General features: G+C 34.4%; 1 protein-coding gene across 1 annotated transcript; it reads left to right on the forward strand.

Annotated features, from left to right (window-relative positions):
• The first annotated feature begins 7,623 nt into the window (after window positions 1-7,623).
• Window positions 7,624-8,532, forward strand: LOC132277400 (F-box protein CPR1-like). Its single transcript, XM_059779265.1, has one exon. The coding sequence runs from the start codon at window positions 7,624-7,626 to the stop codon at window positions 8,530-8,532; it is 909 nt and encodes a 302-aa protein (XP_059635248.1).
• The last annotated feature ends 4,736 nt before the right edge of the window (window positions 8,533-13,268 follow it).

The following is a 13,268-nucleotide window of genomic DNA, read 5'->3' on the forward strand; positions in this document are numbered from 1 at the left end:
TATATATTATATTTTAAAAAGTCATAATTTTTTATAATAACATATTTTTAGTTTCATAGCATATATTTATTTGGAGAATACTTATCTACTCACCGGTGAGTAGGCAATCTCTATTAACTAGGTATGTGGAACAATAAAATTATAACAACGGTCCTAATGTTTCATTTGGTTCGATGGATGAGGTATCCTAGGAAAGGGAAGCCATCTCCCTCATTTTTATTTTGTTGGATGGAAATGATAGTAAAAAAGATGGATATGGAGTGACAATTTATTTATTTATTGGTTGAAAGGAACGGAAATAAATTTTTTATATTATTTTTACCAATATACCTTCATTATATAAAATTATAAAAATTTATCTATTTCAAATTATGCAACATCATTGAGAACTCTGAACCAGCAAGTTGTACAAATAATATTTTTACTGATGCTCGAGTAATAATTTATCAAGTCTTCTTATTTACAATACAAGTCAAGTCTCCTTCCAACATTTTGGAAAAATAAAAAATAAAAATAAAAATAATAAAAAAATAATAATTAATATTGTGTCTAACAATTTTAAAAAGATTAAAAATGAAAATTATATATTTGTTGGACATTCCCTCCCACCAAACATGAAAATGTCATATCCCTCTCTCATCCATCCTTTCATCAATCCTGTAACGACCTTAGATTTTTACAAACCCAGCGTGTCCTGTGATGACCTGAAACGGATCCAAAATGCGGAAGCTAAATATAAATAAGTTTATAGAGATGTGCATCATCCCTAAGATATGAGAGTGACCTTCCGAGGATTCTCGTGACTCAGCGGAAGTAAGATCGGAGTTAGGGTTTCAAAACTCTCCAAGTAATGGACCAAGGGCAAAATGGTCATTCCAAATTGAAATGGGGACCACCGTGCACACCATTGGAAAGACAACAAAAAATCAACAAATATGGACTCAAAAATCACTTGATTCAGAGTCTGGACGGCAAAGATATCAAGTCCTGAAGTCGAAGGAATGGAAACCCATCCCGGTTCGAACTAAATCCTGACACTACCTTACTAAAACTTGAATATCTTGAGCTACAAGTGGAATCTGATACTATAATTGGTACAATTGGAAAGCTTATTTCGACGCGGTCAATTTAGACTCAAGAACGGACCAATTCAGAGTTAAAACGAAAGAAATATGACAACTTGAAGTCAGAGAAGTAGTGCTAAAACAAGGCACGCACACACACACAGAAGGATGGACGAGCGCTAGTTTGGACGAGTGCTCATAATTGGGCACTAGTTTGTTGTGCCCACTACCCCATTTACAAGCGTTCATTCCCCATGGACGAGCGCTCGTCCACTGACAAGCCAAAATAGAAATCTGAACTTGAAAGGTGATTTTGAGGACTTTCTGGGCCTTTTTGAAAAAAAAACACAAAGAAGTAACCCCCCTCCTCCCAAAATCATGTTTTCTAGCCAACTATATCAAAAGAAAACTTTATTTTTCATGTGAAAACCCAAAAATGCCCTTATACACAATTTTTGCAAAAGAAAATGCAAAATGAGCCCATAGGAGGCTTAAATCACCATGGAAAAGGTTTTGCCTAGAAACGATCATGCATGTAGACGTAACTTACCTATTAGGATGTGTTACAATGATCCACGGCTTAAAAATACTGCCGATGCAAAATTTGACCTATCCAAACCCCAATGCGAAAAATTTGCCCTTCAAAGGCGAAAATTGCAAGAACTGTACCTAAATGCAATCAAAAGACCGTTTGGCCCTTGGCCACACTTCGTGCATAATATATGAGTGCTAATGGATGTACTCATGCACACTATACGTCACCCGATTTGAAAACGAACCCTTAAAGGCTCGAATTTTCCTATTTTAGCCCAAAAATCCAATATTTGAAACTAAAATGTAAAACTTAAAACAAAATGGTGTTTGACCCTTGGTCACACCTCATACATGGTAAATGAATGCCAAAGGATGAATTTCATACACAATGCATACTCCGGTGCAAAAATGACATATTAAAACCCTAGTTTTTATACTTTTCTCATTAATGGCAAATTTAAACATTTATGAATATATATGGATTTCAAAAGAAGTTTGGCCCTTGGCCACATATTATATACATGAAATAAGTATCAAAAAGTGTGCTTAGGTACACATTACAAGTTTCAAGGTAAAATTGGCATTTTGACCTAACTATGTATTACAACTTTAAAAGTAAAAATCAAACATACTAATACTTGCATGTGAACAAGTAGTCACTTAAAAAAACTTCAATCCATCGAAATGACCTAAGGATACTAACTTTTTATAAGGTTATTACATTAACATAAAGCAATTCAAAAGGATCATTCTACCTAACGTCTATGTCATAAGTGAGACTCAGGGATCATCCTAACTTACATTAGAATAATAAAACACAAATCACAATATTGATGCAATTTAACCAACATTGGAATTTTCAATACAACACATAAAACATGATTTTTTTAAGTTAACATCTTGAAACTTAAAATGGGAAATCAAATGAGGAACAACAAGTTACAACATCGTCTAGTTATCAATTTGAAATAAAATGCGAAATCAAACAAGGTGGATGCTCGGACATCATGCCGAATCAGACCGATAACATGGTTACTTTAGGGTTACTAGCTGTAACCTTCCTCTGTGCGCACTAGACTTGTAGGGGGACAATCCCTTATACTAGAACTATACCCTAGCCGTAGTCATACAATGACGTCCCAAGTTTCCAAAATCAACAAATTGTGCAACAACGTATATAACATCATGTATATACAAGTTAATCAACTATTTACCATGCACAATCGAATTTAAAAACACATACAATACATGCTCTAAGTCCACAACTACTAAGGCATGACAAACGTCGAATCTTCAGAGTGCGATTCGTTACACACTATAATAAAATCACATGTCGAATCTTCAGTGTGCGATTCGTTACACACTATAACAATATCACTCAATATTGAAAACATAAACTCATGAATCTCATACAAGTCCAAAATCATGATTTAAATATACAACCAACATCAAATGCATGATTATATCATTAATGCAGTATAAACAAATATTAATTAAATAAACTAATTAATTTATCTAGGTTTCAAATCTCAACCAAATAATCCATAATTAATATATGTTAAACAATATAGAATGGTCATTACATATATCTATTCAAAAACTTAATTAGGCCATTAGAACAATAAAGTAAAATTTAATTAGATCATGATAGTTAAATCTCTAGATTCTAAAACAACTCCGAATGGTCCCAAATTAATATATGCTAGTAAACAAGTTCTAGTCATTACAATTATTAAGTTAAAAACTTAATTAAGCCAATGGAACCATTAAATAGATTTTAATTAATTCTTTTAATTAAAATCTCTAGATTTTTAAACTCATCCAAATGCTCTCAAATTAACATAGGTTAAAGAACTCACCTAGGCTTACTTTAATATCACATTACAAGTTGATTTCATGCTAGTTACAAATATGTGAATTAAATTTTTATAAAAAAAAAAATTATTAAATAAAAGTTACAATTCTTATTCAAATAATTTCAATTTAATATATGTTAATGAACATATCAAGGCCAAATTTACTAAAATGCCATAATTTAATTCTAAATTATACACAACCTTGAGAATTAAATCCTATATAAAGAAAATAATTAAATTAAATTTTAAGATTAATATAAAGCATGTATACAAGTTGTATAAGCTTATAACACAAACAATACAACTCAAATATAAACCTATGACATCCTCTACCTCAATTTGAGATGAAAATCTCAAATCTCAACCGAAATGAAACCCCTTCGAATCCTATGAAACTTCAGAGTTTTGTCAGGGACAGCACGGTGAACATTAAACCCCAAGGAGGTCACACCAAAATCCAAACTTGGCTTCAAACCCGAACTCAAAAAATGAGCGAAATGAGATTCCAATCGGTTGGAATCAAAGGCCTCGCCAAGGCAGACATTAAACACTAAGGCATTACGGCGTTTCATTAAAGGGATGAGGTTCAAAGGAGGAGATATAAGGTGGTAGCCCCTTGGGCTGCCATGGAATCCGGCCAAAAGAGGGGAGAGAGATGAAGAAATCTGATATTTTTATTTTAGACCCCCTATTTATAGAAAAATTCAAAAAGTGCCCCGAACGGGTCCCGCTAGGTCCGGAAAAGTAAAATTTGAGCAGACGCGCTCAAACGGAAAAACTCTATGAACAAAAAAGAACCGAAATGAGAAAAAATAAACAATGGAAGAAACGGCATCGAAAACCGAGTCCAGAGGAGAGAGATATGCCCCAAACAAGTTTAGCGTTAATCGAGGCCAAAACCTAAAAACTGTAGGGTTCGACCGCAAGACAATTTTAAGAGTACACAACTCGAAGAAACGTGAAAATGAATCCCGTACGAGGATCCAGGCTTAAAATGAGGTATTTTGCGATAACTTTCGTTAATTGTACAATGGCCCTCCAAGAAAGGATAACTGTTTTTACAATCCCCCGAAATAAAATATCTTCAAAAGATATTTACGAAAAACACCCCAAGAAACAAAATTATTTTTGAAGAACTTTGCATCCATACCCCTATGGACACCGGGAGCAACCAGAGTTTTTCTACAAAAGTAAAGATACGTATTCCGTGGAAACCGCTTAAAATGAAGGCGCATGAAGTCGAAAATCAACTCCGAGCACGAAAAGTGAAGTTACGCCAAAAAAGTGACCAACGGGGAAAAGACGAAAAATGAATAGTGTCAAAAAACAAAAAAATGTGAAAATGACGCGGTCCTTTAAATAAGTTGTCAATTCAAAGGAAAAAATCTCGGAAACCATTTCCGAGCACTTAAGACAATACTAAGTGACGAGAAACCAAACACAGAAAAGAAAAGATAATAGAAAAAAATTATCCGTAAAATTTGAGGAAAAATGAACGGAAGGAAAATGACCAAATCATTACAAATCATTCTCTCCAATCAAACATAGCATAAGTCGACAGGGGCGGAGCTAGGAAAAAATATTTGGGGGGGCCAAATTAGTTAATATAAAATCAAATTTAAAAAATAAAATAAAATACTTAGTAATTTTTTTAAAATTAAGAGCACGTGTTTTATTTTTAAGTGTCAGTCAAATTTTTTTTGTTCTCTCTAATTCATAACAAATAATATATATATGTGTGTATGTGTGTGTGTGTGAGAGAGAGAGACTGTGTGTGTATAAATAAAGTCTGTTGTAATAAGGATTATCATAATAATGGTTATTATTATTATTATTATTATTATTATTATTATTATTATGTTTTACTATATTTCGAATTTATTAAAGCAATAGGTTTGGAAAAGGCAAGTTTTAATTTTTATATAAAAAATCACCATTAGTAACTATAATAATGATTTTTTTTTTTTTTTTTTTGAATTTTTTTGAAGTAGGATGTTTATTCAAATTTGAAGAATTATAATAATTTCATTAACAAACCACATTCAATAATCTTAAGGTAAACCATAAATAGATTTTTTTTTTTATATTAAAAATTTTGCAAAATTAAAAATTACTATTAATATATATATATATATATATATATATATATATATAATTATAATTTAGTAGTAGTAATAAAATTTTGCAAATGGGGGGCCATGGCCACCCTTGGCCCCCCGATCCCTCCAAGTCAATCTTTTACTAGCTAGCTGTTTACTTACACAAAGCACATGCAAGTTTGTCATAGCTTATAGGCATAAATTCATAAAATTAGCAATCAACTTCAACCCCATTCGAGCTTGTCTGGGTTTGCTTCTCTATTGCAGTTTTATATAGTTATCAAATTCAGTTCAGTAGAGCATTTGAATGAAGTTAGAATTGGGAGTTATTTTTTATTTTTTACCAAAGAATTTGGAGCTTATAAAATTGCGTTATGAGGTTAAATATTTTGTAACTCTTTTTCATTAGACAATTTTATTCATTTTATTTTTTATAACGACAATTACACCCCTTCTTTAAATTTAATAAAGTTGCTATTATCAAATATGGTAACATCATATTAAAGGATATTATTGTAAAATTAACAATAAAAGTGTTTAAAAAAAAATATTGTTACAAATTAAATTAAAAAATAATTTAATTGTGAAAAGTACTTATTATAATATGTCACCAAACAGTCCATGTACCTAACATGTTTTTTTACTGACTGCAATTTTTGATAGCTATATTAATATTCCAATAGCAATCCCAAACGGAATAGAAAAAGTTGAGCAAATTTGAAGACTTGGATCCTCTAAGTTAAATATTCTTTAAGTTATCCTAAATTGAATTCGCTACAGATTGACACGTGACATTTAAAATCTATCTATGGCTAGTGTTAAACCAACTCAACTAATTTAAAGAAAGTTTGAAAACTGCACCATTTTGAAATAAGAAAAATTTACCAAAGTTTAAAAACTGCACTATTTTGAATAAAAGAAAATTGTGTTGTTTTCTCTACAAGTTGTGATGGTCTTTGTTTCTCTTTTAACCTTACCGACGTTGTCTCTCATCTTTTCTATATATATATATAACTCTATCAATCACATTTGCATGTCTTGCAATCACATTTTCATCTATCCTAATTCCATGGCAAAGAATATTATTTTTTGCGCGAAATATTCCCCCAATTGTGAGATTGAGCAAAGGAGAGAGAGGGATGATCTTTTTTGGCAACGTTAAACGTTGTTATTTTAACAAATAGTGCATTTTTCAGACTTTTTTAAAATTAGTTGACGTAATTTAATATCAGTAGATTGATTTTAAATGTCACGCGTCAATCTGTAGCGAATTCAATTTAGGATAACTTAGAGTATCAATTTCATTGATAGCTTATTTTGATTTGGGTGGACATGCCAATCAGATTATAGTTTTGACTCACTCAATATATTTTCCTCCTATAGAAGGGTTCAAACTTGCATCGTGTAGTCCTTGCCATTATTTGTCTCCTTTATGTAACTTAGGGATGTACCTTACAATAAGATAAAATTTAATTTATTATCTAAACAAAGACAAAATAGTATAATATTATTTTTTACTTCAAATTTTATTTTAAATCCAATTGGTTCTAAATATATTCAATTTTTTTTTTTTCGGGAAGGTTTGTTCTAAATATATACATGAAATTCCAATTCTAAAAGGAATTGGTTCCAAACAGTGTATGCATGTGTGTGTTTATAGAAGGGTTAAAACTTGCATCGTGTAGTCCTTACCATTATTTGTCTCCTTGATGTAACTTAGGGATGTATTTTACAATAAAATAAAATTGAATTTATTATCTAAACAAAGACAAAATAGTATAATATTATTTTTTATTTCCAATTTTATTTTAAATCCAATTTGTTCTAAATATATACATTTTTTTTTTTTTTTTGGAAGGTTTGTTCTAAATATATACATGAAATTCCAATTCTAAAAGGAATTGGTTCCAAACAGTGTATGTCTGTGTGTGATATATATATACCAAACGAGGATCAACACTCTTCTTCCTCTACTTTGTCTCTTCCTCAAAACCTTAAACCCTAAAAAGAAGAGACCGAGCGAATTGGAGAGAGAAAGAGACTCTAAAACAATTAATCAATCCAGCGGGAATGGCCAACATCACGGAAGATTTGATAGTCCACGTTCTCTCCCGACTTCCAGTAGAAACTCTGCTACGGTTCAGGTGCGTTTCTAAAAGATGGTGTGCCCTAATTGACTCCCCTAACTTCCTCAGTTTGCAACTCAATGAATCACTCGCAACCAACAATAACCTCACTCTGATTTTTGAAAAACTGAAGGTCGACGGTCTCTATTCTTTAGGGTTTGACTCTCTTGATGATATCCTAAACCATGATGACCATAATATAGTAAAATTTGACGACCCTTTTCTGAAAGCAGACAAATTTGATATAGTAGGTTCTTGCAATGGCTTGATTTGTTTGATATCTTTGGGTGTTAATGAAGTGCTCATGTTGTTAAACCCATCCACCAAAAAACACCAAATTTTACCACCTATGCCACCACCTTCTTCAGAAATTTGTGACACTGTTCATGGATTTGGGTATGATCCCGTCAATGACGATTACAAGATTGTAAATGTGGCCACTTTGTTTGATGATGAGGTGAACCCTTTGGGCTCTGAAATAACAGTTTTTAGTTTGAAATCGAATGTATGGAGAAGGATTAATCATCGTTTCTCTAATCTCCTTAGACCTGGTCAGCATGGTGTATTTTTTAATGGTGCTTTGCATTGGGTGGCTACTCGCCAGCCCGAGTTACATGAGGATAATTATATTGCTGCATTTGATCTCAGGGTTGAGAACTTCCGGGAGGTGCAGCTCCCAAAAGATTTTTGGTCGGTGACTTTGGGAGTTTCGGGTGGATGCTTGTGGCTGTTTGGTATTAATGTTAATGATGACGACCATCTGGAGTTATGGGTAATGAATAATTACGTGATGCGGGAGATGTCGTGGACAAAACATTCTCTATCTTTCTTTTCACATGTGTGTTGGAAATAGTGGCCTAGTTACACACACAACACTATACTATTTGGAAGAGAATAGAAATGGAGGAAAATATTTCTTATTTCACTTGATGGAAAATGAGTACAATGCATGGGTTTATATAGGCTTCAAAACATAAATGTAAATGAAACTTAAAACCCCACTAACATATCATTTAGTAGGCAAAACTCCCACTAACCCACTAACATGACCATTTAGTAGGCAAAACTCCCACTAACCCACTAACATGAACATTTACTAGTTGTAACTCTCATGCCCCCCACTAACTCCAATAAAAAACTCACATAAATGTAAAACACTAAATAAAATAAAGTTTAATTTCTAACACCCCCTCTTAAACTTGATTTTTTTTCAACTCCAAGCAAACTCCTAAACTTGTGAAAATCTGCAAACTTGAGGGGCTTGGTGAAAATATCCGCAACTTGATCTTGTGACTTGATGAACTTGAGCTCCACCTCCTTCTTAGTTATACATTCTCTAATGAAATGAAATCTTGTATCAATATGCTTGCTTCGTTCATGAAACACCGGATTCTTGGCCAAAGCAATTGCTGATTTGTTGTCCACAAAAATCTCCGTTGACTCTTCTTGTAGCATGTGTAATTCCTTCAACAAATTCCTCAACCAAATTACTTGACAGACACATGAAGTGGCTGCAACATATTCTGCTTCACAAGTTGAGAGGGTGACAATGGGTTGCTTCTTTGAACACCATGTAAAAGCAGTATTTCCCATGAAAAAACAATAGCCTGAAGTACTTTTTCTATCATCCAAATCTCCGGCCCAATCACTATCACAATAACCCACAAGCTTGAAATCATTAGAAAATGAATAGAATAACCCAAAATCAAGGGTACCTTTGATGTAACGAAGAATCCTCTTAGCCGCCTTGAAATGAGTTATGGTGGGTCTTTCCATAAACCGACTAACAAGCCCAACCGCAAATAATATGTCCGGCCTTGTGCATGTTAAGTATCTCAAGCTTCCAACAAGACTTTTGAAAAATGTTGGATCCACCGTTTCTCCATCTTCATCTCTTGACAATTTAATTCCAACTTCCATGGGCGTGTTCACCAATTTACAATCTTCCATCTTGAAATTCTTAAGAATTTTCTTAGCATAGCCTTCTTGGTGAATGAAAATTCCATCCTTCATTTGCTTGACCTCAATGCCAAGATAATAAGCCATGATGCCAATATCTGTCATCTCGAACTCTCGAGCCATAACCTTCTTGAAATCTTCAAACATTTTTGGATTGCTACCTGTGAAGATTAAATCATCCACATACAAGCAAACAAAAAATACATCTCCATTCTCACTTACTTTGGAGTAAAGAGCATGTTCATATGGGCACTTTGAAAAATTATTGTCTTGAAAATATTTGTCAATTCGCTTATTCCACGCTCTTGGTGCTTGCTTCAAGCCATATAAAGCCTTCTTCAATTTCAAGACTCTGTTTTCTTGCCCCTTTACAACATAGCCCATGGGTTGTTGAACATACACCTCTTCTTCAAGAAACCCATTCAAGAAAGCCGATTTCACATCCATTTGGTGGATTCTCCAATTGTTCTGGGCTGCCAAAGAAATTAACAATCTAATTGTTTCCAAACGAGCTACGGGTGCAAATACCTCATCATAGTCAATTCCAGGCTTTTGGTTGTACCCCTTGGCGACCAATCTTGCTTTATATTTTTCAACTTCACCATTTGCATTATGCTTTGCTTTATACACCCACTTGACACCAATTGCCTTTTGCTCTTTTGGAAGTGTAGCAAGCTCCCATGTGTCATTCTTCTCTATGGATTTAATTTCTTCATCCATAGCATTTCTCCATTTTTTGTCTTGTGCAGCCTCTTCAAATCCTACGGGTTCACAATCCGCAAAGAGACAAAAAAGTGTTAGATCACCTAACCTTTCCGTTACCTCATCTGTTTCGTCATATATGTCACGAAGACTCCTCATGCGAAGTGGTGGTGTGTCACTTGAACTTGATGATGATGGAGTTGATTGATCTTGAATTGATGGCGGTGGAGGTGATGTTGGTGGAGAAATGGGCTGCTCCATGCCTTCATTTTCTTGCTCCTCATCTGAAATTGAAAAAATATTATAATCTTCATTTGGAGTGTTCCAATCCCATGTGGCTCCCTCTTCGAATTCAACATCTCTACTAATGACAATCTTCCCATTGCTTGGATTGTACAACTTGTAGCCTTTGGAATTTGCATCATAGCCAATGAACACCATTTTTTCACTTTTGTTGTCTAACTTGGTCCTCCTTTCATCCGGCACGTGCACATGGGCAATGCTCCCAAAAACCCGCAAATGAGAGACACTTGGCTTTCTTCCGCTCCATGTTTCTTGTGGTGTTTTGTTTTGTACACTTCTAGTAGGACACCGATTGGACAAGTACACCGCACAATCAACCGCTTCAGCCCAAAATTCTTTAGGCATTTCCTTACTTTTCAACATGCTTCGAGCCATATTGAGAATGGTTCTGTTCTTCCTTTCTGCAATTCCATTTTGTTGGGGCGATCTCGGAACCGTTAAAGGATGGTGAATTCCATTTTCTTCACAAAATTTTTTGAAATTATTTGATGTGAATTCACCACCTCTATCGGATCGAAGAGCCTTTACATCATAGCCACTTTGTTTTTCAACAAGTGCTCTAAATTTTTTAAAAATTTCACACACCTCCGATTTTTGTTTAAGAAAATACACCCATGTTTTTCGGCTAAAATCATCAATGAATAATAAAAAATAATTATTCTTACCAAATGATGATGGAGAAATTGGACCACAAACATCCGAATGGATAAGTTGTAGTGGCGCCGTAGCTCTTGTGGTAGCTTCTTTAGGAAAACTTTTCCTTGATTGCTTTCCAACGAGACATCCTTCACATAATTGATTTGGATTGCTAATGAAAGGCAATCCCTTCACCATCTTCTTTTTGGCCAACAACTCTAATCCTCCAAAATTCAAGTGCCCAAATCTCAAGTGCCAAAGCCAAGTTAAATCATTAACACAAGCCTTCAAACATTTAGCCTCGTCGGCTTGAATATTTAGCAAAAACATCCGGTTCTTTGTCATTGGAACCTTGGCAATCAAATTACCCAATGGGTCTCTTATCGAAAGACTACAATCCTTCATGGATATATTGTAGCCTTTTTCTAAGAGTTGTCCCAAACTCAAAATATTGTTCTTCATATTAGGCACATAATAAACATTAGAGATAAATTGATGATGCCCATTTCTCAAACGAATCAATATTTTACCTTTCCCTCTTACCGGAATTTGTGATAAGTCTCCAAATGTTACCTTGCCATTTATTGATTCATCAATATCAACGAACTTCTCTTTGCTACCACACATATGATTGCTAGCACCGGTGTCAAGATACCACACATCTTCTTGATCACTCCTTTCACATTTGTATGCTAACAACAAAGTAGGCTCCACTTCTTCATCAACATAATTCGCCTTTTCTTCAACATCGTTAGCAACATTTCTACATTCCGAAGCATAATGACCATACTTTTGACAATTATAACATTGAATTTGAGACTTATCATACCTCCTTCCATATGACCTTGAGTAATTTCCTCTACCACGACCTCTTATTTGTTGTGAGTCATGGATTTTTTCTTCATTGTTGGTTGTGTGTTGACCGCTTCTTTCTCCTCTTCCACGGCCTCTTCCTCTTCCTCGGCCACGTGCATTTCCACGTCCTCGGCCCCTTTGATTTCCTCCATGTTTTTCGTCTCTTTCGTTCAACGAAAACTTTGTTTGTAGCACTTGCTCCAATGCTTCTTGTTTCTTCACCACCTTTTCTTCATGAGCTTGCAACGAACCCATGAGTTGATCAACAGTCATGGAATCCAAATCCTTTGACTCTTCAATGGCTACAACAATGTAGTTGAATTTGGAATCCAACGACCGAAGGATCTTTTCAACGACCCTTGTATCAGTCATGGTGGTTTCGCCATATCTCCTTAGTTGATTTACAATAGCCAGGACCCTCGAAATATAATCTGAAATTGATTCAGATTCCTTCATATGCAATGCTTCAAATTCACCCCGTAACGTTTGGAGGCGAACCTTCTTCACTTTATCAACTCCTTGGAAGGAATTTTGAAGAATCTCCCATAGTTGCTTTGCATTTTCTGCACTAGCAACTCTTTGTAGCATTCCATCATCCAAACATTGATGGATGGTCATCACCGCCTTTTGGTCCTTCTTTCTCATGGCTTGTAAAACATCTTTTTCGGCTTGAGACAAAGTTGCCTCATCTTCTGGCTCATCATAACCTTTGGAAACAACTTCCCACACATCTTGTACTCCCAAAATTGCCTTCATACGGATACACCAATTTTCATAGTTATCTTTGGTGAATCGAGGCATTTGAAATGGAACCGAATTGTTTGCCATTTCTTCTCTCTCTCACAAACTAGCTCTGATACCACTTTGTTGGAAATAGTGGCCTAGTTACACACACAACACTATACTATTTGGAAGAGAATAGAAATGGAGGAAAATATTTCTTATTTCACTTGATGGAAAATGAGTACAATGCATGGGTTTATATAGGCTTCAAAACATAAATGTAAATGAAACTTAAAACCCCACTAACATATCATTTAGTAGGCAAAACTCCCACTAACCCACTAACATGACCATTTAGTAGGCAAAACTCCCACTAACCCACTAACATGACCATTTACTAGTTGTAACTCT

Source organism: Cornus florida, unplaced genomic scaffold (assembly GCF_030987335.1).
Source record: "Cornus florida cultivar Cherokee Brave unplaced genomic scaffold, ASM3098733v1 CherokeeBrave_3.0.0_Hap2_Chr01, whole genome shotgun sequence".
Taxonomy (NCBI): domain Eukaryota; kingdom Viridiplantae; phylum Streptophyta; class Magnoliopsida; order Cornales; family Cornaceae; genus Cornus; species Cornus florida.